General features: G+C 56.2%; 5 protein-coding genes across 5 annotated transcripts; 2 read left to right on the forward strand and 3 right to left on the reverse strand.

Moving 5' to 3' along the window:
* Positions 1 to 3,244: 3,244 nt before the first annotated feature.
* Positions 3,245 to 3,652, forward strand: CGCS363_v000027 (uncharacterized protein; the record flags this gene model as incomplete). Its single annotated transcript, XM_036631876.1, has 2 exons — positions 3,245 to 3,430; positions 3,488 to 3,652. 2 exons carry the CDS (start codon positions 3,245 to 3,247, stop codon positions 3,650 to 3,652), a joined length of 351 nt encoding a protein of 116 aa, XP_036501445.1.
* Positions 3,653 to 5,435: 1,783 nt separating this feature from the next.
* Positions 5,436 to 8,628, reverse strand: CXT1-3 (Beta-1,2-xylosyltransferase 1; the record flags this gene model as incomplete). Its single annotated transcript, XM_036631877.1, has 4 exons — positions 5,436 to 7,966; positions 8,030 to 8,281; positions 8,350 to 8,411; positions 8,588 to 8,628. The coding sequence occupies 4 exons, from the start codon at positions 8,626 to 8,628 to the stop codon at positions 5,436 to 5,438; spliced, it is 2,886 nt and encodes a 961-aa protein (XP_036501440.1).
* A 1,990-nt stretch (positions 8,629 to 10,618) lies between these two features.
* On the reverse strand, positions 10,619 to 12,407 carry cct2 (putative T-complex protein 1 subunit beta; the record flags this gene model as incomplete). Its single annotated transcript, XM_036631878.1, has 4 exons — positions 10,619 to 10,678; positions 10,733 to 12,107; positions 12,184 to 12,338; positions 12,405 to 12,407. The coding sequence occupies 4 exons, from the start codon at positions 12,405 to 12,407 to the stop codon at positions 10,619 to 10,621; spliced, it is 1,593 nt and encodes a 530-aa protein (XP_036501441.1).
* Positions 12,408 to 13,296: 889 nt separating this feature from the next.
* Positions 13,297 to 15,683, forward strand: prt-1 (Eukaryotic translation initiation factor 3 subunit B; the record flags this gene model as incomplete). Its single annotated transcript, XM_036631879.1, has 3 exons — positions 13,297 to 13,562; positions 13,663 to 15,193; positions 15,261 to 15,683. 3 exons carry the CDS (start codon positions 13,297 to 13,299, stop codon positions 15,681 to 15,683), a joined length of 2,220 nt encoding a protein of 739 aa, XP_036502400.1.
* A 1,393-nt stretch (positions 15,684 to 17,076) lies between these two features.
* Positions 17,077 to 19,466, reverse strand: Tbc1d14 (TBC1 domain family member 14; the record flags this gene model as incomplete). Its single annotated transcript, XM_036631880.1, has 2 exons — positions 17,077 to 17,583; positions 17,658 to 19,466. The coding sequence occupies 2 exons, from the start codon at positions 19,464 to 19,466 to the stop codon at positions 17,077 to 17,079; spliced, it is 2,316 nt and encodes a 771-aa protein (XP_036502399.1).
* Between the last annotated feature and the right edge of the window lie 1,821 nt (positions 19,467 to 21,287).

A 21,287-nucleotide genomic window follows, 5' to 3' on the forward strand; every position in this document is an offset into this window, starting at 1 on the left:
TGCTCGGCCGCCCCTGCTTGTTCTTCCGCCATTCCAGACTCCTTCTGCATTGCTGCACAGACACGGCCATGGCGACTTCGATTCATCGCAGGGCACACCGAGACGTCTGAGAAAGGGATCTTCTTATCAGCCAGGTCTCGATCATCGCTAACGAGCTCCGCTGTGGCCACCGCTAAGTTCTCACATCAGGGTCAAGTTCCAGCACACCGACCCCCGGCCTTGGGAGGCAAATTAGCAGGTGGCCATTGAAACCACTGCAACTCGAGACAGGCACAGGACACGCAGGACACGCGGTGGTGCAGGGAACCCAGCCTGCTGCTTGCCTTGCGGCTTGCCAGCCAGCCAGCCTGCAAGCCTCCAAGCCAGGCAGATTGGTGGTGGTGAGGGGTCGCTCCGGCGGGAAGGAACATGGCAACCAGCCCAGGGAGCCTCCCCTCGCTAAACACAAAAGGTACCTTCCCTACCACCCCACAATTGGCACCGGTACTTGTATTTGTACTTTGATGTTCGAACGGAAGGAAGTACATCCACCTGCACCTGCACCTACACCTGCATCTTGCCTGCCTTCCTGCGAAGCGGCCCTCGGCTGTGACTTCCCTGGAAAAACGCAGCTCCAGATCCTCAGAAAAACACACTGACAACGTAAAATGCTTTTGCTTCGACCGCCAATGTCGCCCTAATGCATAGGTACTCTCACCTTTCGCCTGATCCACAGGAGCCATGGTTCAACTTCACCGCCTTTCAGACACTCTGCCTGAGCCTCCACCTTGCCTCCCGGACCCAACAGTACTGCCAGCGGTGGCATGACTTGATTCGCCCGTCTGTCGAGACATTCCCTTCGTGGGCATATTCGTCGATACTTTCAATGTCTGAACACTTGATGGTCTGGGCGACGACAACAACGACCATCTCGCCTCCATTCCCAAGCTTTGTCGATCCGAGCTCGTCAATGGCAGGCACCGACTCTCGAGAGACATCGGCAACCCGGGCCTGCTGCACCCATTCCAGAGGACTTGCATCTTGGCGGTGTCTTCAAGACATTACCAGCCCAAGCATGACCTGTTGCTGCCGTGCCGTCCCCGCTGCACGAGATATCGCCGCTCCCGTACAGTTGTGCTATCTGCCGTGTCAGGACAGCGCTTGCTGACGTCGTGTCTCTGGGCAGGCAGGGCAATCTGCTCAAGTCAATTGGCTCTGTTTCTAGCAGTGCAACAGCCACGACAGTGGACGGGTCATCCGTCACCCAAGTGTCCAACCCGCGTCGCATCAACCACCGCCGCACCACGCGCAGCTCGTCCTCGCTGTCAGTGTCTGTGCATGTGAAGATGGCGCTTGCTTGCTTGAGGCGAGATCCAGATCTCCAGGCGCCGCCGTCGCTGCTGTAGCGTTGTCGAAACCGAGTCAGATCGGCGCGACGCTTGTCAGTCGGTACTAGCTCACGCCGTACTCGATGGTGTTCATTTCCAGGGCCTGGCTTGTTCGCACTCACTGCCATTAGTCGTCCCACCGATTCTCTCCAAACAACCTGACGTCAGGAGATTTCAGAGCAATGTGGCCTGCCTCTGGGGTGAGGCTCGATATGTATATGGCGGAGAAGGCCCTCTGCGCCGCATCGGACATGGGCAAAAGCGTTGGATTCCATCGCGTTGGCAGCTTTCAGGATCATTGGGGTAAAGATCGATACTGCCTCCAAGTCGCGGTACGCAGTACAGGATGACGAGTACGTACCTGGGTTCCCCACGCTCCGAGTCGAAGAGGGGGAGAGGAGCACACAGGGGTTGGAGGGGAAAAGACAAGGCGGGTACGTATCTCGCTGCACGCAACGCCAGTGGCTCACGCTCTGTCTCAACCCCACGAACCAGCGGAATCAGGACAGACACGACAGACTCGAGCGCTTCAATTGGACAGAGAGCCCACCTGTATTCCCAGAAACACAGCAGCCAATCGGGAGAGGAACATACGGCTGACACGATGGACCAATCAGGGGTGCCCCGCTGGGGAAAGGTGAATCTTGAATTGACGCCCGCTCTTCGCCAACATTCAACGACAGACAAGTTGTCAGATGCCAAAGTGTGCACTGAACTGCATTCTCGACGAATTTTCACACCCAAATTGGAAAAAAAAGCAGAAGGCGAAGTTAGGCAAGAGAAGGAGAAGGGGCGAATGCATTCCACTCGGGCGAAACCGCGAGACACTGGATGAAACGGCCTTCGGGTCGAGTCGATTTGAAGGCACCTAGAAGAACAAGACCGAAAGACAGCAGAGACCTTGAAACACTGTGGGACGCTGTCTTCTGGAAGCTTGTGGCATTCCTAGGGTCCAGTTTTGCCTACCTCGCTTCTACAGCGTGGTGATCGTTCAGTCTCCTTATTTTCGACCCTTTCCTGCCTCTCGAAATTTTCTGTTGGGGGTTCGAATTTTGTTGAGATGGTTGCTGGCCAGGGCCGGCCTTGTCACCACCAGGGCCTCGCAGATACGTACCTCTCCCTCCCCCACTCCGAACATCTGAAGGACGAGTACCTGGTCTGTGCCAACCGGATCCCACTTGCGCTGCCCACCAAGGATATGTTCTTCGGGAAGCTCAGGACAGGCCATTCGTCTTCTCATCACGATTGCTTTTTTTTTTCCACATCAAAACCCATCAAAGCTCCATAGATACGACTTTTGAACAATGCAGTCAGTTCATCGTGGGGTTCTTCGGCATTGGTACTGCTGACCCAGAAGCTGAGACCACCACATCGTCGGCCAATCCCAACGCACTCAATTCCACGAACAGGGGAAGAGGAGGCCAGCGAAGAACACAGGCCAGCTTTACGAAGGTCTTGCACTTGGCCCCCCAGCTTGCAACTTTCACATGGGAATTCGTCGACCTTGACTCCGTTGTCCCAGCCTGGGCAAACATCCGTAATGTGAGCGGCACGAGAGGCGCCTAGAGCGACTACGCCTGTAGGATTTTGGGATCCCCGATGCCACGACCGATGAGGGCAGCAAACCTGAAATCGCTGCTGCCCTCCTCTTCAATGACAATCACGCACATCTAGCCCACTTGGACCAATGTGGTTCGCTGATACTTCCTGCTGTTTCCGAGGCCGGGCCCCTCTCACCCACGAGAGGCTCACTTACATGTGATTTAGGGCCTTTGCTGGAGGGCAATGTTTAGTGACAGACACACGGAACACACTACCAAACCGCCTCGCCTCACGGTTACAACACTACCGGTCGTCCCCTGCTAGCACTTGGCTTCATGTTCTTCTCCACGAAATCAGGGAAGGGGAACATTGGCATGCCGCTGATACGTCCCCGTCTCGGCAAGTCGCCTATGGTTGACGCATCAGACAGTCGATCGTTGATCGCTCGCTCTGGCAGGTTTTACCAGCTTGTGACCTGCGCCGCTCTGCACGGTTGGAGGCAGAACTTGCGAGACTGCATGGTAAGCACATGCTGAGGCTTCGCACAGTAAGACGTTGCTGAGGGGCGCCTCGACAAGACACCAGCTACCATCAGCCAGCCATGCTTGAGGTTCCTGCGGCTAGACCAGCTTAAAGCTTTCAGCCGACGACACCTGGCTGCTGTCACTGAGGCTGGAAAGTTTATCTCACTCCATCCAGATGGTCAGATCAGCCTCGGACAGAATCAGTCGTCGTGCCTGTGACTACCAGCATTGGGCCTCATTGACCCTACTCGTTAGCCGTCTTTTGTTCGCCACGATCAGGGCCTTGCAGGAAGCAGCTCGGTTCTCACACCGAACGAATACCGAGCAAACAAACGCCGCTATGGTTTTTTGGCATTAGTTGGTTTTCGTCTAATGTGTGCGCCTTCAGGCGCGCCCCTATTAATTGACCGCCTGGCGTGCTGCACTCCAGCGGCAGCCACAAGACGGGACGACGTAGTGTTGACCGCCTCGCATGCATGAAATGGCTGACCATCTCGCGTCCTTCCATTCATCGATTGTGCGTCTCGAAGGTTTAATAGACGCCGTAGCTCTCATGAGTAGGCAGATGAGACTCGGTGTCTCACCGGTGATTGGCCTCGGTGTATGTGTCGTTCTCAACACAGAACGGAGACATTCTCATACTGTTGACTATGTTCATTCGCCAACGGCATCTAACACAATCTTGCTCAACCTATGTGGAGAATGAAACGGTTTTGCTGGGCTAAAAGGCCCCATTCCCAACTCGATACCTTCTTCAATGTCCGTTAACCATGCCTTGCTGTGTCGTGGGACCACGTTCCTCGCCTCGTTCTCTTGCACAAGTCGATGAGAAATGAAAGACTGTCTTCTTTCTGCATTTGGAAGTGACCCGCAATTATAGAGGTTACAAACCATTGAGATGGACTTATCGTCCACCGAGATGATGTGACTTGACACCGTGATCCCAAGGTTACGCTGACAGCATCAGCAACAACATCCATGTCTTACAGTCAATGATTTGATGATATAGCTGTAGGCATCATCAGATTGCAGCCCTGGGGGTCAGCCAGACCCTGCGGTTTCCCCTGTCTGTGATCACTTTCGTGTTTCTTATGTTTTTCACTCGCCCTATAAGCGCACAGTCGAAGTCCGTAGAGATTTCCCTGCTTTGGTATTGAAGATGCCCAGACTGATCGCCAACATTTACTTCCTGCCGAGGCGTGATAATAACTTCAAGAAAATAACAACCCTCCTATGGACCGGGGCTGGTCACCTTGACGAGAGCTTTCTCAACGCAAGTACCATACACGACGAAGAGTTCTGGGCCTCACCATTGCCGTAGGAAGATATCAGATTTCATCCAATGGGCCGGAGCAGCTCACAGGAAACTCACCCAAAAAAAAAAAAAATCAGGAATCCTTCCTCTTTCCCCCGCTACAAGTACTTGATGGCTCGAAGCTGTTGCCTACATTGTCATTCCGTGGCCGCCGGAGCAGACGACCGCGGGCACTGCGAGAAGAGAGACATCATGTCTCAGCAACCCCGCCCCTTCAGGCAGCCCCGAGGCAAGGGAAGACTGATTTCGGTTGGTGATCCGAGTCATCCAAAACCGGTGCGATGATCTCCGCCCTGTACTGAAGAAGTTGCATATCGCCATGTTTGCCTTCCTCAACTGCATGAAAGTTTCAGTGTCGTGATCAGCCGAACGGTGAGGCCGTGGCGAAGTGCGATAAGAGAAGTAGGCAAACCGATGGTCTAGGGGTGGCCATCACGATACATACCAGTGAATGTGGCAAACGTTGTATGAGAGGATTGTCATATCGTCGAGGGTGCCTCGTGTATAGGAATAGCCAAGATGCTGAACTTATCATGTCATATTATCTAAAGTGCCTACACAAATCGTATCCCATCGTCAATGGGGTTCTTTTCATGAACCGTCCTTCCCATCCATAACCCAACGCCATGTCCAATGCTATCCAAAACCATGAAAATGCTACCGCACAAACGGAGAAGGGGTATCAAATCACGCAAACCCAAGCTCCTCCCTCCCGTCGTCAACCAAGCGTCCCCATTCCAGCAGCAACCGAAACATGTAAATCCTCATATCCTCCTTGCGCAACGCCTGCGCAGCCCAGACCCTGCCCTCCTCCGCAATCTGCGCCGCCCGGATCTTGCCCTCGTAGTCGACACCGAAAAACCACAGCAGTCCCTTCAGCTCGTGGAGCCGCACGTCCACGGGGACGTAGTGCCGCCACGCGTGCACCCGCTCCGCGAGCCAGGTGCGGAAGACGCCGCTCCGGTAGACGAGGCTCTTGCTCCGCAGAAAAGGTATGAATCGCCCGCTAAATCCCGCACCGTCGAGGTCCATGAGGTGGGCGTACTTCCAGTGCTCCTGGAACTTGACCTTGTTCTTCGTCGGCTCGTCGTGGCCGTCCCAGAAGGTGTCCCTCTCGGCGTCGCAGTCGCCTTCGTGGCATTTCCTCCAGTCCCCAACAAAGCCGACGTCGAAACGTGGCCCGGCGTCTGATCTCACGACCTCTCCCTCGACGGCGGTAGCGGACGAAATCGTCAATGTGTTCTCCCACATGTTTGCAGCCGCGACGAACCTCGCTCGTAGGAAGCTCTGCCACGAACCCCTGGCAGCGTAGCCGTCCGTGGCACTACCCCTCCAAAACATGACATTCTCCTTGCTCTCAAACTCCGTGTCCGACTCCTCGTCGTATCCCGCCTTATCGTCAAAGTTCCACGGCGAGGGTATCAGGATGTCCGCGAACCCGGACGTCTTGCTCTGGCTGAACACCGGAAACGGCGCCTTCGTAAATATCGCCGCGGCGGGGGACAGCAGGAATCCGTGGAGATAGGCCAAGTCAGGCTGATGGCAGAGGTCGGTGGCCGCGGTCCAGTTGGACACCACAGGGTAGTTCTCCAGCCCATTTTCGTAGACGCGGACGGCGTGCGGGAGGAGGCAGTCGCGGCAGGATTCGCGGCGGGACCACCAGCGGGTGTTGCGTGCGGGCGAGTCTGGGGGACAGGCCGGGGCGACGAAGTCGTAGTAGATCTCGTCGCGGATGTGGTCTGCAAAGTAAGGTGACTTGACCTTGGGGCCGAGAACGGTGTCGTTGTTGGGCCAGAGTTGTTTCGAGGCGTCGAATGGCTTCAGTGCTGGGTTGCTGAGCAATCTGGCTCTCGAGTCAAGGCCGTCGTTTTGTAGGGCCATAGTGTCTTCGAACGGGATGGCGACGCGGCATTCGTCGTTGAGGTTGATTGCAAAGTCCATGTCGGGGAGATGTTGCGCAAACGGCTCAACCATTTCCTGCATCGACTCCATCATCCACATGTGTGATCCAGGGGTGCCGGGAGAGATGTCTATCCTGCCTCCACGGATGCGAAGACCTCCCATGCCGAGCCATGGCAGCGCGAGAGCGTGGCTCGTCCTCTGTCTGAGAACCTCTGGCTGTACGCCCCAGAACGGCAACAGGTCGTCGTTAATTTGAGTAAAGTCGTCGATGATCGGGGAGCCGTTTTCCATGGCGTACTCGAACCATTTGTCAAAGTTTGGCGGGGGCGGCATGCCGTAGCGGACACGGTAGTTTCGGACTGCTTCATCCAACGTTCTGCTCTGATTTGCCTGCAACATCCAAGTATCCGACTTGGCGTGTTCAACAGACAACAGATCCGGGAGAGAAAGGGTGTCGATGGAGGCGAAGTCGGGGTAGAAGACGAGATATGTGCCGCACAAAACCCCAACAAGAACAACGTACCAACCTGTCAAAAACCTCACCAGGCGGTGGTCGGCGCCAGTCCCTGACATGCCCGAGATATCCTTGTCGTAGCGAAGCAGAAGCCCGACTCCTGCAATGGTGACGCCGCCGGAAACCATGTAAAGAAGGGAGTCGTCCACTGGCGCAGACGTCTGAAGCATGCGGAAGATCTGATGCGCGTAGACGCCAGAAGCCGTTGTAACCATGGCCAATGTACTTGGGTGAAGATCCTTCATAACGTAGAACCCCGAGAGGATCGCGACGGAGGCCACAGTGCTATCGACCACCAAATCTCTAACGGCAACGTAGTGTAGTACGAACGCCCATCTGATGTTGCGCAGGTTATAAAATGAGAAGCAAGCGAGGATGGCTAACACGCCCGCTGACCCCAGGAACAAACGCGAGGCAAATGCCCATGCCTGCGGCGCATCCTCTGCCGTCTCTTGTCGCCATCTCGAGAGGCGGACCAGCAGGAAGGCGTTGAGCGCAACGGTTACGATTTGAGCCAGTGGTATCTGTCGTTCCCAGCGGAGGGGACCCGGCGGGCAGATTGCGCCAGCGGACTGTGTTGACAGAGCGAGCGTAGACCTCGCGGCGCAGGCCCAGACGACGGCGATGAACAGGTAGCGAATGTGAGGCGCGCTGAAGCAGCGTCGGGAGCGGGTCTGGTCGCCGAGTGGCTGTTGAAGGCTGATGGCAGTGGGCGATGCGACCAAATACAGAGTGATAAAGACCGGGAGAAAGGTCTGGGTGACGTAGTTGTTAGTGCTGTGGACTCGGTGCGCATTAAGAGCTGACGATCATCAGTTTCATACCTCGAAGCTTTCCCAGGAACAGTGGATCGTGCGAATCGTACGCCAGAACAGAAGAGTGCGCAGGACGATGGCAGTTCCGAGTGGTATCGACGGCGACGAAAGGAGATGTCGATTCCGTACAAAATCTATGCTGGCCTGGATGCGTCGTTTCCAGTGAGGACTTGACGAGGAAAAGGTCGCGAGTTGGTAGCCTTGATTGTGGGGGCCTTGGTCTGGAGACGACCACTTTGCCCATGCTGCGATAGCAAGACCGGATTCGAGGAGGGTCAGGATTGAGAAATGGATCGGTCTCTCTGTTCAGAGACAAGAATATGTTAACAGCAGTTACAAGACACGGTGTTGTACAGGGGGGTTAACTTACCAAAGGCGGCACTGCTATTATATCGTGATGTTATCCAGGCGGTGCAAGCAAATAACACAATGCTACAGCTCTGTCAGTACGGCGGATCATGTCAGATTTTGACTTGGCGCTACAAGCCTGGACTGAGAGAAGGGGCAATTGGAAGTAAGAAAAAAGTCTCGAATAAGACTGAGGTGCCCAAATAGCGACTTGAGCGCCCGACACGAACTGAGACCTAGGAATTGAAGGTGTCACTCACCTAGCCGCCAAGCTGCCGTGTCTCTTCAGCGGGGCCGCCATCGGCCACCAAAGGTCGCCTTACCCAGCGCCGGCTTGGCACGCGGAGTGACGTAGGAGGAGCGGGAAACAGGAAGAGAAAAGTCAACGTCGCAAGATTATCGCATCCTCAAGTAGACGACCATTGCCTCGCTTTCCTACTGAGAAAAAGGTAAGAAAACAGGACGTGAGGAAAGATGAGAGAGGAGAAAAGGTCAGAGCAGATCCAAAGCCCCCGTGTCTGAGGAGAATGAGGAGAAGGGGAAATAAAGAAGGATGCGAGACGGCGCCATTACTAGCGCACGCCCGACGGACGGCCATCGTGTTGGCTGCCAGGCAGGTCAGGTTACATACTGGACTGCCCGTCATCCATGGCTCTGGCTCGAGGGCATGGTGGTGGTGGTGGTGCATCCATAATACGGCAAGACACATGGGTAACGGGACCAACGACTTCGTTGGAACCTCTCTGTCTACCTCTGACTGCGTCCAGAACCAATGGCGTGGGCTGCAGACACGTAGTTGTGCCGCAATACCGATCCACATAAGAATAAGGTATGGAGCTGCCCATTCCCTGTTTGCAGTCTCTTCTTCCCGAACGTAGTATTGACGTTAACCAAGGAACGCAGTCCAGTTCCCTTGCCATGTTCTGCTTCTCCTGTCTGTTCTGTTTACCGAGTACGGGACCGCCCCAGACTGCGAAAGCTGGGGGGTTTCGAGTACTGCTATTCCCGGACGGTGGCTGGCGTCATATGGCTATGCTTGCTCTTGCGGCGGTACACATGCATACTGGACCGGGGTCACTCCTGGTGGGCTTCCCCAGCATCACCTCGGCATTCGTGTCGTCGGTCTGGACAGGTCTTCCAAGGCAAAGAGATGACTGCCAGTGGGCAGACAACGCCCCGAGCGTGCTCCTCTGTACATACGTACAATAATATGGAACTATTGCGGTACAGGCTTATGTGTCCCCCGTACATCAAGAGGCGGTGTTTTCGTGTGGAGAAGAAAGAAAGGGACGCTGGCGCAATGCGACTCAGCGCCCATGGACAATGCTCTTCGGATCCATCCCTCGACATTCCGATCTGCGGGCCGGTGGATCTAACTTGATTCGGATGACATAGGACATGGATACGGAGAGACAGACGAACAGAGACTGCGGAAGGCAGCAGGAGATGAAGAACGACAGTCGACGAATGTTGAGATGAACATCATCGTCTCGTAGTTCTCCAAGCACCGGGAGTTTTAGTTCAGGGGGGGGAGGGGCTGTCTGGCTGCATCTTCAGATGCATTGTGCTTAGCTGGCTGGGGCATTTTCCCAAAGTTTCAGCGTGGCGTGCGGAGAACCTAGCTGGCGCTGTGTTCCTCGTCGATCCGGCACTTTGGACCCTTTTCTTGGCGTCTGCCTAGGAGGACAGGGCGCTGGCCGGTATCACTTAATATCCAAGAAGCTTCTTTTGATCACCCATGACCATGCCGACGACCCGATAGGGCAGCTAATGGCGCTTTTTTTTTGGCAGGCTTCTAGCCCGGCCATCGTGTGCGAAACCTCCGACTTGCGAGCAGCAACCGGCGGGAGGCCGGGGCCGGGGGCCGGAGAAGCTTTTCGGTGTTGCCTTCTGAGTTTTGGCTTCAAATATGCCCTCCGTATCTCTTATATTGACCTGTCGGATAGTCCCGGCTGCGTCCTTTTTTTTGTTTGTAGTTCTCCAAGAGAACGGCGGCGCCGATTTCTATCTGCGAGAAATGCGAACTTCCTCAACTCATAGTTGCGACAGAATGAAACACCAGCAGGCTGATCCCAGTGGTAAGTTTCCATCAGATAGACAGAGAAGGTGGCAATCAGGCTCTTTCATGACACTAGCATTGATTCATCAGCCTCCGAGGTTGATCCCTACGTCTATGGTATTGGCTTTTGTCTTCTCTCAGTCGTCAACATGCGAACATGACTCTTTTTTTGGTCTTTTGCCCTCCCAACCCTGCCGAGAACTCCTGCGTGATGCCATCACTGTTGTCTCGATTAAGCCCGCTGCCTTTGTCTAGGGGCAGCGCGAATAATATCGTCTACACGGAGAAGAAGCTGTTGGAAGTTAGATACTTGTACCGCCATCATAAAGAACTTGGATCAACATACCTCTGCTGCTTCGCTGGCAGAAGAAACAACCGCTCTCTTCAGCTTGTAGCTCTCGACGACACCCAGGTCGCGCATGTCGGCAATACCACCGCCGGGCGTCAGCAGGTCGAGTCCGTAATTCGTCATGCCGTCATAGATAGCCTTCCTCAAACGGGCGACAAGCTCGCCAGAGTCAAGACCGGCGTTGTCAGCCAGGATGGTGGGAAGCTGGCGCAGAGCAATAGCGAAGCTGCTGACGGCCATCTGCTTCTTGCCCTCCACGCGGGTAGCGGCGCCCTCGACGGCCTTGGCCATGTTCATCTCAGCACATCCACCGCCAAGAGTAGTCCAGGGCTCCTTCACCGTCTGTGACAGGACGGCCAGCGCATCGTGCAGACTGCGCTCAGCCTCGTCCAGGAGCTGATCCGTAGCACCACGCAGCACAATCGTGCAAGCCTCGCCCGCAGCGACACCGGAGAACTTGATCAGAGTGTCCTCGCCAATAATGACCTCCTCGATCACATCACACGATCCCAACTTGACCTGCTCGGGGTGGTCGAAAGTAGAAGCAATCTCACCGCCCGTGACCAAAGCCAGTCTCTCGATACCGTCAAAGTCGGCGTGCTCGATTGACATGATGCCCGCGTCCGTGAAGAGCTGCTCGGGCCAGTTGTAGATGAGTTGTCTGTTGATGAAGCAGTTGATACCGTGCGCCTTGATCTTCTCGACCTTGGCCTTCATCTTCTCCTTCTCCGCCTTCTCGAGATCAGCCAGCTTGCTGGTGGATCCGACCTTGACACGAGCGCCAAAGATCTTGATCTTGTCCGTGTCCATCGACGTGTTGGCAACGAGAATCTTGGCCTTCTCCAAACGCTTGGGCTGGTTGACACCAATCTTCTTATCGAGAATAAAACCCTCGTCGAGGTAGGAGTCGCTCAGCTTGCCGCCGGCCTTCTTGATAATCTGGATGTGGCTCAAGTCGGATGAGTTCTTGAGTCGGAGCACGGCGTCGGTGGCGAGCTTGGAGAAGTGGTCGCGGTCCTGGGCGAGGACCTTGGAGCTAAGGGTGGTACGGGCGATGGCCTGCATGTCTTTTCTGAAGGCCTCGGGGTTGTTGCTGCGGTCGACGGCAAGCTCGTTCAGGGCCTTGAGGGCAGCCTGGCTGGCTATTCTGTAACCCTCAATGATGGTCTGGGGGTGGATCTTCTTGTCGACGAGCTTCTCAGCTTCACGGAGGAGCTCCGCGGCGAGGACAGCGACGGAGGTGGTGCCGTCACCGACTTCGTCATCCTGAACCTTGGAGATGTTGACGAGGACCTTCGCGGCCGCGTTGTCGAGGGCAATAGACTTGAGGATGGTGGCACCGTCGTTCGTGACCATAATCTCGCCGGTCGAGCTGGATGGTTGTTTGTCAGCCAAGGCGGTGGACCCTTGATGATGCTCATGGCGGGGTTCACGGGGGTTCAACCTACGCAGACTGCAGAATCTTGTCCATACCCTTGGGGCCGAGGGTGCTCTTCACAAGATCGCCAACTGCGATGGCGCCCACGAATGCGGAGAGACGGGCATTCTCTCCCTTCTCCTCGGTGGTTCCGTCCTCGAAGATTTGTGTCGGGCTGAAGGACGACTAGAGGGGTCCAAATCAGTACAGGAGGCTCAGACAAGATGTGGCAGGTCTACGAGGGCGACGAACCATTGTGAATATATTATCCAGACACTCTGTTTCGGATCGAGACGGTGACTGATGTGGCGGGGGAGGGAATCAAGGTGTCGTGGTTTGTACGGGTTCCTTCAGCCTTGGGAGCTTCACTGAGAAAATCGACCTCGAAAATTTGGGGGGGTTCAGCCTGGCGAAGTGGGGTGGTCTGGGCAGCAGCTTCCAGGCGCGCTGTGATTAGCGAAGCAGAGCTGCTGGACTGTTTCTACAGACGTCCATCCTCCACTGAAGCCGCTGTGTGTGGCCAGTGCACGGCAGGTACCTTACACCGCAGGGCATCAACGGGCGGGAGGGGCAGGTCAAGGGCGGTGAAGAGTAGGTAGAGAGCTTCGCAGTGACAGCGATAGGGGACCGGCAGAATCACACGTGACTGAAATCAGGTAGCGAGGGGCTCTATCCGGAGCCGGAAGAACCAGCTATTCCAGCCCACACGAATGCCAGACCTACCGCCGAAAACTTCACAGAAGAAGCCCAAATTGTGTGCGAGGTAGCTGTTGACCCCCTGGTATTATTCTTTTCGAAGCTCATCAACGCTGTCAAAGTCACCAGCATCTGACACTTCAGCCTATCAGTGTATTTTGCGCCAAACTTCGGCCTTTGAAGCCTGTATCTTCAGCCAGCCGAAGCGGTCCGCAGCTCGGAAACCCTCACAAACCGAAAAAAATCGCGGGGCACTTTTTCGTCCAAAGAAAGGCCAGGACACCACCCCACATCTCACAACTGGGCACCTCTTTTTTTCCCACCACATCAAACAGCATCGCACCGCAAATCGCGCCCTTCACCGAGACACACCCCCTCCCCTTCCTTGCCACCAACGAAAAACCACTGCGAACCCCGACCGTTGTTGCTGTGTCCAAAAGTCGCAATCATGGCGTTCGCCCAGCTGCAGGACGCGAACCTCGACGAGGAGGAGTACGATGAGGAGGAGATTGACATTTCCGACCTGCGCGAGAAGTACGAGGTTCAGTTGGAGCAGGGTTATGATGCTTTCGTCGTCGTCGACGGCCTCCCCGAGGTTACCGAGGAGCAGAAGCCCAAGCTTGTCAAGTTCTTGTTGAAAAAGTTGAACTCTGTTGGAAAGACGAGGGAGGATCTGATTTACATGCCCATGGGCGACAACGGCAAGTCGCTGAGGTACGTCTCGCCCGGTGGATCTGCTGCACCTGCTCCCGCGCTGCGGGGGTTCAGGTTGCGCAAAGAAAGAAGCACGATGGGATGCTGACACCCAGAACAGATTTGCCTTCGTCGAGTTCTCCTCCCCCGGTGAGGCCGCCGCCGCTGTCCGCGGACTTGACCAGGTCCCTCTCGACAAGAAGCACACCCTTCGCGTTAACAAGCTTACCGATATCGAGCGCTATGGAAAGGAGGGCAAGGTTCAGGAGGAGTACACGCCGCCTCAGATTGAGGAGTTTACCGAGAAGGAGCACTTGAGATCATTCCTGAAGGACCCCAGTGGTCGCGGCAGAGATCAGTTCGCCATGTACCGTGGCGAGACTGTTGGCGTTTTCTGGAACAACGAGAAGGACGTGCCCGAGAACATCGTCGACCGTCAGAACTGGACCGACAGCTTCGTCCGCTGGTCGCCCCAGGGCACCTACCTCACCTCGGTCCACAACCAGGGTGTTCAGATCTGGGGCGGTGCCTCATGGACACGGCAGCAGCGTTTCGCCCACCCCAACGTTACCTTTGTCGACTGGTCCCCCAACGAGAACTACCTTGTTACCTGGTCTGCCCGCCCCATCTCTATCCCCGAGGAGGGCCACCCCGCGCTGTCCATCGACGAGGATGGCAAGAACTACATCGTCTGGAGCGTCGAGAGCGGCAAGCCTCTGCGTTCCTTCGCCAACCTGGACATGACTGGCCTGGACGAGGCCAAGCAGCGCAAGCTCCTCTGGCCCGCCTTCAAGTGGTCCGCCGACGAGAAGTACGTTGCCCGTCTCAACTACCAGACCGGTATCTCTATCTACGAACTCCCCCGCATGAACCTCCTCGACAAGACCTCCATCAAGATCGAGGGTATTATGGACTTCGACTGGGCTCCCGCCACCGTGCAAAGAGAGGGCGTCAAGACATACGAGCAGCTCCTTACCTACTGGACCCCTGAAATTGGCAGCAACCCCGCCAAGGTCGGCCTCATGAGCATCCCCAGCAAGGAGGTCGTCAGACAACTGCCCCTCTTCTCCGTCTCCGACGCCAAGCTCCACTGGCAATCCGAGGCCGCCTACCTCTGCGTCAAGGTCGACCGTCACTCCAAGTCCAAGAAGTCTCAGGCCACAACCCTCGAGATCTTCCGCATCAAGGAGAAGGGCGTCCCCGTCGAGGTTGTCGACACCATCAAGGACACCGTCATCAACTTTGCGTGGGAGCCCAAGGGCGACAGATTCGTCATCATCACAACAACGGAGCCCGTCGGCCCCACGGCCGTCGCCCCCAAGACGTCCGTTGCCTTCTTCTGCCCCGAGAAGGCCAAGGGCAACGCCGTCGGCAACTTCAAGCACCTCCGCACGTTGGACAAGAAGAACAGCAACGCCATTTACTGGTCTCCTCGCGGACGTTTCGTCGTCATCGCCACCGTCCACAACCAGCAGAGCTCCGACCTGGACTTCTTCGACCTCGACTTCGAGGGTGAGAAGCCCGAGTCTGACAAGGACCTGACCGCAAACCTTCAGCTCATGAACACTGGCGACCACTACGGTGTCACCGACATTGAGTGGGACTCCTCAGGACGTTTCGTCGCCTCCTGGGCTTCTGCCTGGAAGTCACCCGTAAGTTTTACGCCACTGACTCACACCTCTTGACTCATTTGACTCATCGCTGATTTTTGTGTTATAGATGGAAAACGGCTACCACATCTACGACTTCAAGGGTGAGTGCCTGCGTGAGGAGCCCATCGAGAAGTTCAAGCAGCTGGCGTGGCGGCCCCGCCCCGCGACTCTCCTTAGCAAGGAGGAGCAGAAGCAGATCCGCAAGAACCTCCGCGAGTACTCCCGCGTCTTCGAGCAGGAGGACCAGGACCGTGGTGCCTCCGCCGACCGCGAGGTCGTCGAGGGCCGCCGCCGCCAGTTGGCCGAGTGGCACGCCTGGCGCGAGTCCCTCGAGGAGGAGGTCTCCATGGAGCGCGAAGACCTCGGCCTGCCCAGCGACATTGTCGCCCACCTCCTCTCCAAGAAGGCCGCGGTGCCCGAGGGCGAGGAGCAAATCATCGAGGAGATTGTGGAGGAGGTGCTCGAGGAGTCCGAGGAGGTTGTTGCCTAGAGAGAGGGGGTGTTTTCCTTTGCTTTTCCTGGTTTAGATCATCAGCCGCGACGGGAAGTATCATTGCGCAAAAAAGGCAGTGGGGGAGGAGAAGAGAGTTGAAAAGTATAGGGATCAAAGCCTCCATTCCCAGTTATTTGTTCCATTTGGGCGGTCAGGTGGAGGCTGGGGTGGTAAAGGACGGCTAATTCATTATGGATTTGAAAGACACCACACCTTTCGCATCACCATGTGTATGATGATGATTTACATGAGGGTATTTGTTGGAGTAGGTTTCTTAACGGCCTTTTGCCCCTCAGCTTAATGATGAAGCGAGTGAGTACGCCTGGTTCTCCAGAAGTTTTTTTTGCGATGCCATATTCGATGCGTTATCCTAGCGCAAGGTAGGTACATCAACATCGTCGTCTTTCAGGGACCCCAACAAGATGCATCTCGGCAGCAGCCTACCTAAGGCGAAGCATGCGTGCCCGACGTCATAAACCCTTTCATTCTACATCTTATTAGGTAACCTGGAGACATTCACGCATCATGCAGACAATCACCCCGGAGACACATATACACAACACTCTTCATGGATTTCTTCTACAATACGACTATGATGACAAATAGGATATTCCCCAAACACCCCCAGCACAGAAAAGTGATCAACACCTGCTCCAACGTTCAACACAGAACTCCCACCTGGATTGGCCAGGAATCAACAAGATGTGGATCGCAAGCGACGCCCAAGAATGTAGGTTATCAACTGGAAAGGTAAGAAAACGCCAAAGAAAATGCAGGGAAATCTTCTTTCTATACAGGTAACGTAAATAATTCCCGTAGGTATCCAGAAGAGGACACACCACAAAAAGAAAAAAAGACATTTGGTTTTATCCACAAAGGTATTCCCGCGTGTGAAGGCGGTGTTGTATATATATCTACAATTCCCCCATTTGGCCCATATAAGTCTTTACGTCGACCGAGACACGGGCGATGCTCGCGCGCTGCGAAACATCCCCTGGTACGACGTGTGATGATTTTTGGAAATAAAAGAACAACTCCCGCCCCCAAGATCCAGAAGAGAAGAATAGAAGAGACAAAAAAATGCCACACAAAAACCAGCTCCCACAAATGCTTGTCCATCGCGCCACTGACGCCGGTGTTTCTTTATACACGACCTCCTCCACATTCAAGCCCCTTTCTCGCTGTTCCAGGGGCTCCGTGTGTATTGATATTCGTCGTTTGTGTGTATGTGATTCGCCTCCGATGGGGGCCCGGGGGGTGACTGCTTCCCGCCCGCGGCCCAGGAGATTAGATATAAACAGTTAGGATCATGTCGTATGTTCCAAAAGTCCGAGTGTAATTCATTCAAGCGTTAAAAGTAACGGGTATGAGAGGCGGAGGCGAGGGATTCTCAAGCCTTGCCCGCCTCCCGGACCAGCTTCATCCAGCGGTCCTCCGCTCCGTCGTCGCCGACAACGGCTTTGCGGGCGTCCTTGTTGTTGGCACCGCCTTCAATGTACTTCTTGGCCTCGCCGGGCGACTTGATGCCGAGCAGCGCCATCTCGTGGCGCATGAGCATGGCGACGGCGGCGCGGACGAGGACGGTGTCGCCCTCGAAGACGTACACGTCCCACAGGCGCGCGGCCTCGTCCATGGGCAGGTGGCTGGTGCCCAGGCCCATGAAGAAGTTGCCGAGGTAGAAGTCGGCGTCGCCCTGGGAGATGTCCTTGGTCAGGTGCTCGTGCAGCTGGGCCGACTTTGCGCCGAGGGTCTGCATGACGAGGTTGTAGGCCGACGCCTTGGCGCCCGGGTCGTCGGAGTAGAAGCTGAGAGGGAGAGGGCGGTTGAGGACGTTGGCCAGGGCGATGAAGGCCGAGGCTGGCGTGGGGAGGTTCAGCAGTAGGAGTGCGGCGACGGTCTGGGAAGACGTTAGTATAAAGTCCGACGATGTGGTGTGACTCGGGTGTTTCAAAAAGAAGGTAGGTTACTTACGTTACACCCCTTGACGTAGCCGATGTCGCTGCGGTACAGAGCATATGCAGACAGCACGTCGACAAGGCTCTGGTGGAGCGGTCCGCCGACCTGGAAGATACGCAGATCCTGCCAGGTGTGCTCGGCCACGTCTTTGCGGATGCTCGAGATCCACGCTGATTTCCTAATGTCCTCCGAGTCGCCTCTGCCGCCGTTGACACGCTCCTCGAGCTCCTGAGCCCGGCCTAGGGCGGCGTTGTACGACGTCTCCGAGAGGCCGAGTTCGTTGCCAATGGCCCTCGCCCAGACAGTGCCTCTGCTGCGCGGGGCAATGCCCTTCCACCAAAGCTCGCGCGTGCGGCGCTCGCGGACAGCGTCCTTCCATCGGGGGATGATGTCGTCCTCCCATATCCGCTGCAGGTTGTCGGCCGTAGAGTCACGTGTCGCGGTCTTCGCCTGTCGTGAAACCTCGCGGCGACGATCCGCCTCGGCGCTGCGCGCCATCATCTTCTTGTACTCGCGCAGGTGGCGCCTCTCCTCGGCCGGGTCCTTGGGTGGGAGCCAGGAGGGGCGCGTACGACTCAGGACGGCCTCCTTCTCCTTGGAAATTGGAAGTGGGTCGATCATGATGTTCGTCTGGTGCCGGATCGGCGGGAGCTCGGGCAGCGCAGACTTGACCCTGGGCTTCTGCACATGCTGCTGCTGCTCGAGCTGCTTGCCGCTCCACGTGTTGGGGCGCCCTGAGGGATTGGCGTTCTCTGCGGCGCGTTCGCGCACGTAGTCGGAGTGCTCCTCGAGCTTCTCGGTGAGGGCCTTGGCCTCGGAGCTGAGGTGCTCCAGTGCGAGGTTCCAGCTCTTTGCACGGGTTTTGAGCGGCTCCGGCGGCGGCGCGTGGCCATTTTCCCCGATGGAGGAGAGGGCTGTGTCGGACTTCCAGGAGGGGGATCGCAGACATCCTGAGTCAACAGGGACAGGGGGTGTTCCGTTCCCGACACTGCGAACGCGCTCTTTTTGGTGTGGTCTGTTTGGCGATCTCGACTTTGACGCTCCTGACGAGGTCGGCCTGCTCGGTGTGCGCTCTGATCGCGGGCGGGGGGAGATGGGCACGTTGTCGAGGATGAGGCCGTCGGGGATGTCGTCGGTGTCGTCCTCGTCACACTCCTTTTCCAGCTCAAAGATTGACTTTCGGTCCTGATTCGACTGCCAGCTGCCGCGGCGAAGCTTCATGGGCATGTTGGGGTCTCTCGGGAGTAACGAGAAGTTGGGGCTCGGGCTGCGGTTTCGCCGAGAGAAGGGGAGGGAGGTCGTCGAGTGGCTCGCGAAGCCTCGTTGGCTCGGGTTCACCGGGCTCCTGTGACGGTCGGGAAGGCGACCAGCGCTCGGGCTGCGGCCATTGCTGAGGGCGTGGCCGTCGGTCTTGAGAGAAAGGAAAGGGGGTCGTGAAGAACGGGAGTTCGGGGCGAGGTCAGCGGCGGCGTTGGTCGCACTCCTCGGCTTGGCTAGGTCTCTCGTCACGGGCGGAGAGCGAGAGGGAGGTCGTTTCCATGATGTCGGGCGGAACTCGGTGGAACTCGTCGAGTAGGATCTCGCGTACGGCTGGCCATGGGGGTTCTTGACAGCGTGAGGGTCGCGGACACGGGCGGCTTCGTAGTTGTTTGCATCGTCGTCGAGACCGATATCTTCAAAATGGCTAACGTCATCCAGGACGCTGTTGTCGTCGGAATGAAAAGACTTGAAGGAAGAGGACTTTGACGATTTGGAGGACGTCATGCCTGGCGGCGAACCTGGACTGGGACCGCTGAGATCAACGTCTTGATGCCCGTATATCATCATTGCATCGTCGGGCTAAGAGGTTGGGAAGAGGGAAACAAGAACAAGAAAAGGAAAAAAAAGCTTGTTTGGTGGTAACAATGGTTTGGGCAGGACGGTATGCCGAGACCTCCTTGGTTGCTTCGCTCTCGCCTGGGCCTGGGGGAGGACGGGGCAACACCAGCAGACTGACAGGCGTGAAGAAAGTGTGGATATTCAGGGTGATGGATACTGGGTGGTATTGCGCGGACTGGAGTAGAAGTCTGGCGTGGAGCAGGGGGACGGGCTATGCTAATGCTGTATGCTTGTCGAAGTGTATTGTGCTCCCGTTTGTGTGTGCCGTACAGTATGGAGTAGGTAATGTTGATTGATGGTTTCCCTGGGATCCTGGGTGTTGGCCTGGTCTGGGTGCTGGGGTCCGGTTCAGTTCACTCGCAGAAGGCAATTATGCGAAAGGGAAGAGCCTGGCTTCTGACGGGGGGGATTGCGGGCAGATCCCTGGCGCAGGCTTGGCCGGTGCTTGGTCGTCTTGTCTTTTCGACGAGGGATGATGAGACGAGACGAAGGCAGCGTCTGTGGGTACAAACCCCTTGATGCTCAGTGTGCGCGAAGCCCAGGTCAACTGTCTCGAATTGGCTGGGATGCGGGTAGCGGGGTGGCCGGTGTCAAAGGTCACAAGGTTTGAGTTGCTGTCTGTGTCGAACAGGAGACTGCTGGAAATAGGTCGGGTTGGCTGGCCTTTCGTGCGCTTTTGGAGAGAGGTTTGAGAGGTTTCCTTCTGTCGTTCAAGAGCGCCTCGTCTCAGGATTGGAGGGCTCAGGGTAGTATAGAAACGAACGGCGGGGTGAGTTTGAGTTGAAGTGAGTTGAGGGAGCGCGGTGCGTGTGTGCCTGGGCCCTGCTGACGATCCCGCGGTCGGTGGACGGGTTCAGAGTTCAGAGTGTTGTTCAATTCGGATTAGGGGTAGCAGGTAAGACCGTAGGGGAGGAGGGATTGGCGAAGAATGTTGATGACTTTTGTTTTGGGTGGTGGTGAATGTACAGAAACAGCAAAAAAGGAGGGACGTCCGTGAGCGGCGAAGGGAAGAGAAACGTAGGTAGCGAGCGACTGTGCCGTCAATGTCCGGAGAAGAGGTGAGACCAGAAAAAGTCTGTCCCAGGTCCGAGTAGTAGGTAGGCTGTGAAGAAGGACCGGAGTTGGTTGGAGAAGAAATCCAATGCTACAAACAAAACAGGCGGCCTCTAGCACGGACAGGATAGGGCTGTAAGTAGAAGGGGGGTTGAAGAGGGAAGAATAAGCGTAAGAATGAGGTAAGGTACGCAGTAGAGGTAGAGGTAGAGGAGGATTGGAGGAGCCGGAGGTCGGACGAAGAGTGTCAAAGTGTGAGGATGCCGTCGGCGATGGTCGATTGACGAGCTGATGGGCAATTGGCAAGGTAGGATTCCAGCTGGTGACTATCTGCAGACTCCAAACCAAAGCACAGGTTGGATGTGAAGTCTGAAGCCGGAAGTCTGGTTGACTGGAGACTCTGGGAGATGAGAGGGTCCAGAGGTTGACGGCAATTGGGCAGAGGCGAAATGACGGCAGATTGATGGATGCTAAGCAAGCAGCAGCAAATGAGGAACAATCAACGACAGCAAGTGCACCAACAAGGACCAGGAAAGCAGGGACGAGACAGGACGAACAACGTGCCGGCGGTGTCGTCAAGGAAAACCAGGGAAGAAACCAAGAAACGGGGCAGAATGCAGAAAGGGGTGGAGGGGGGGAAGGGAAGGAGGGGAAAACAGGATCCGATGCGGACGGGATGAGATGGATGGATGGAAGGATGGATGGATGGGTGAT

Source organism: Colletotrichum siamense (genome assembly GCF_013390195.1).
Source record: "Colletotrichum siamense strain Cg363 chromosome Unknown KSG_Cg363_contig01, whole genome shotgun sequence".
Taxonomy (NCBI): domain Eukaryota; kingdom Fungi; phylum Ascomycota; class Sordariomycetes; order Glomerellales; family Glomerellaceae; genus Colletotrichum; species Colletotrichum siamense.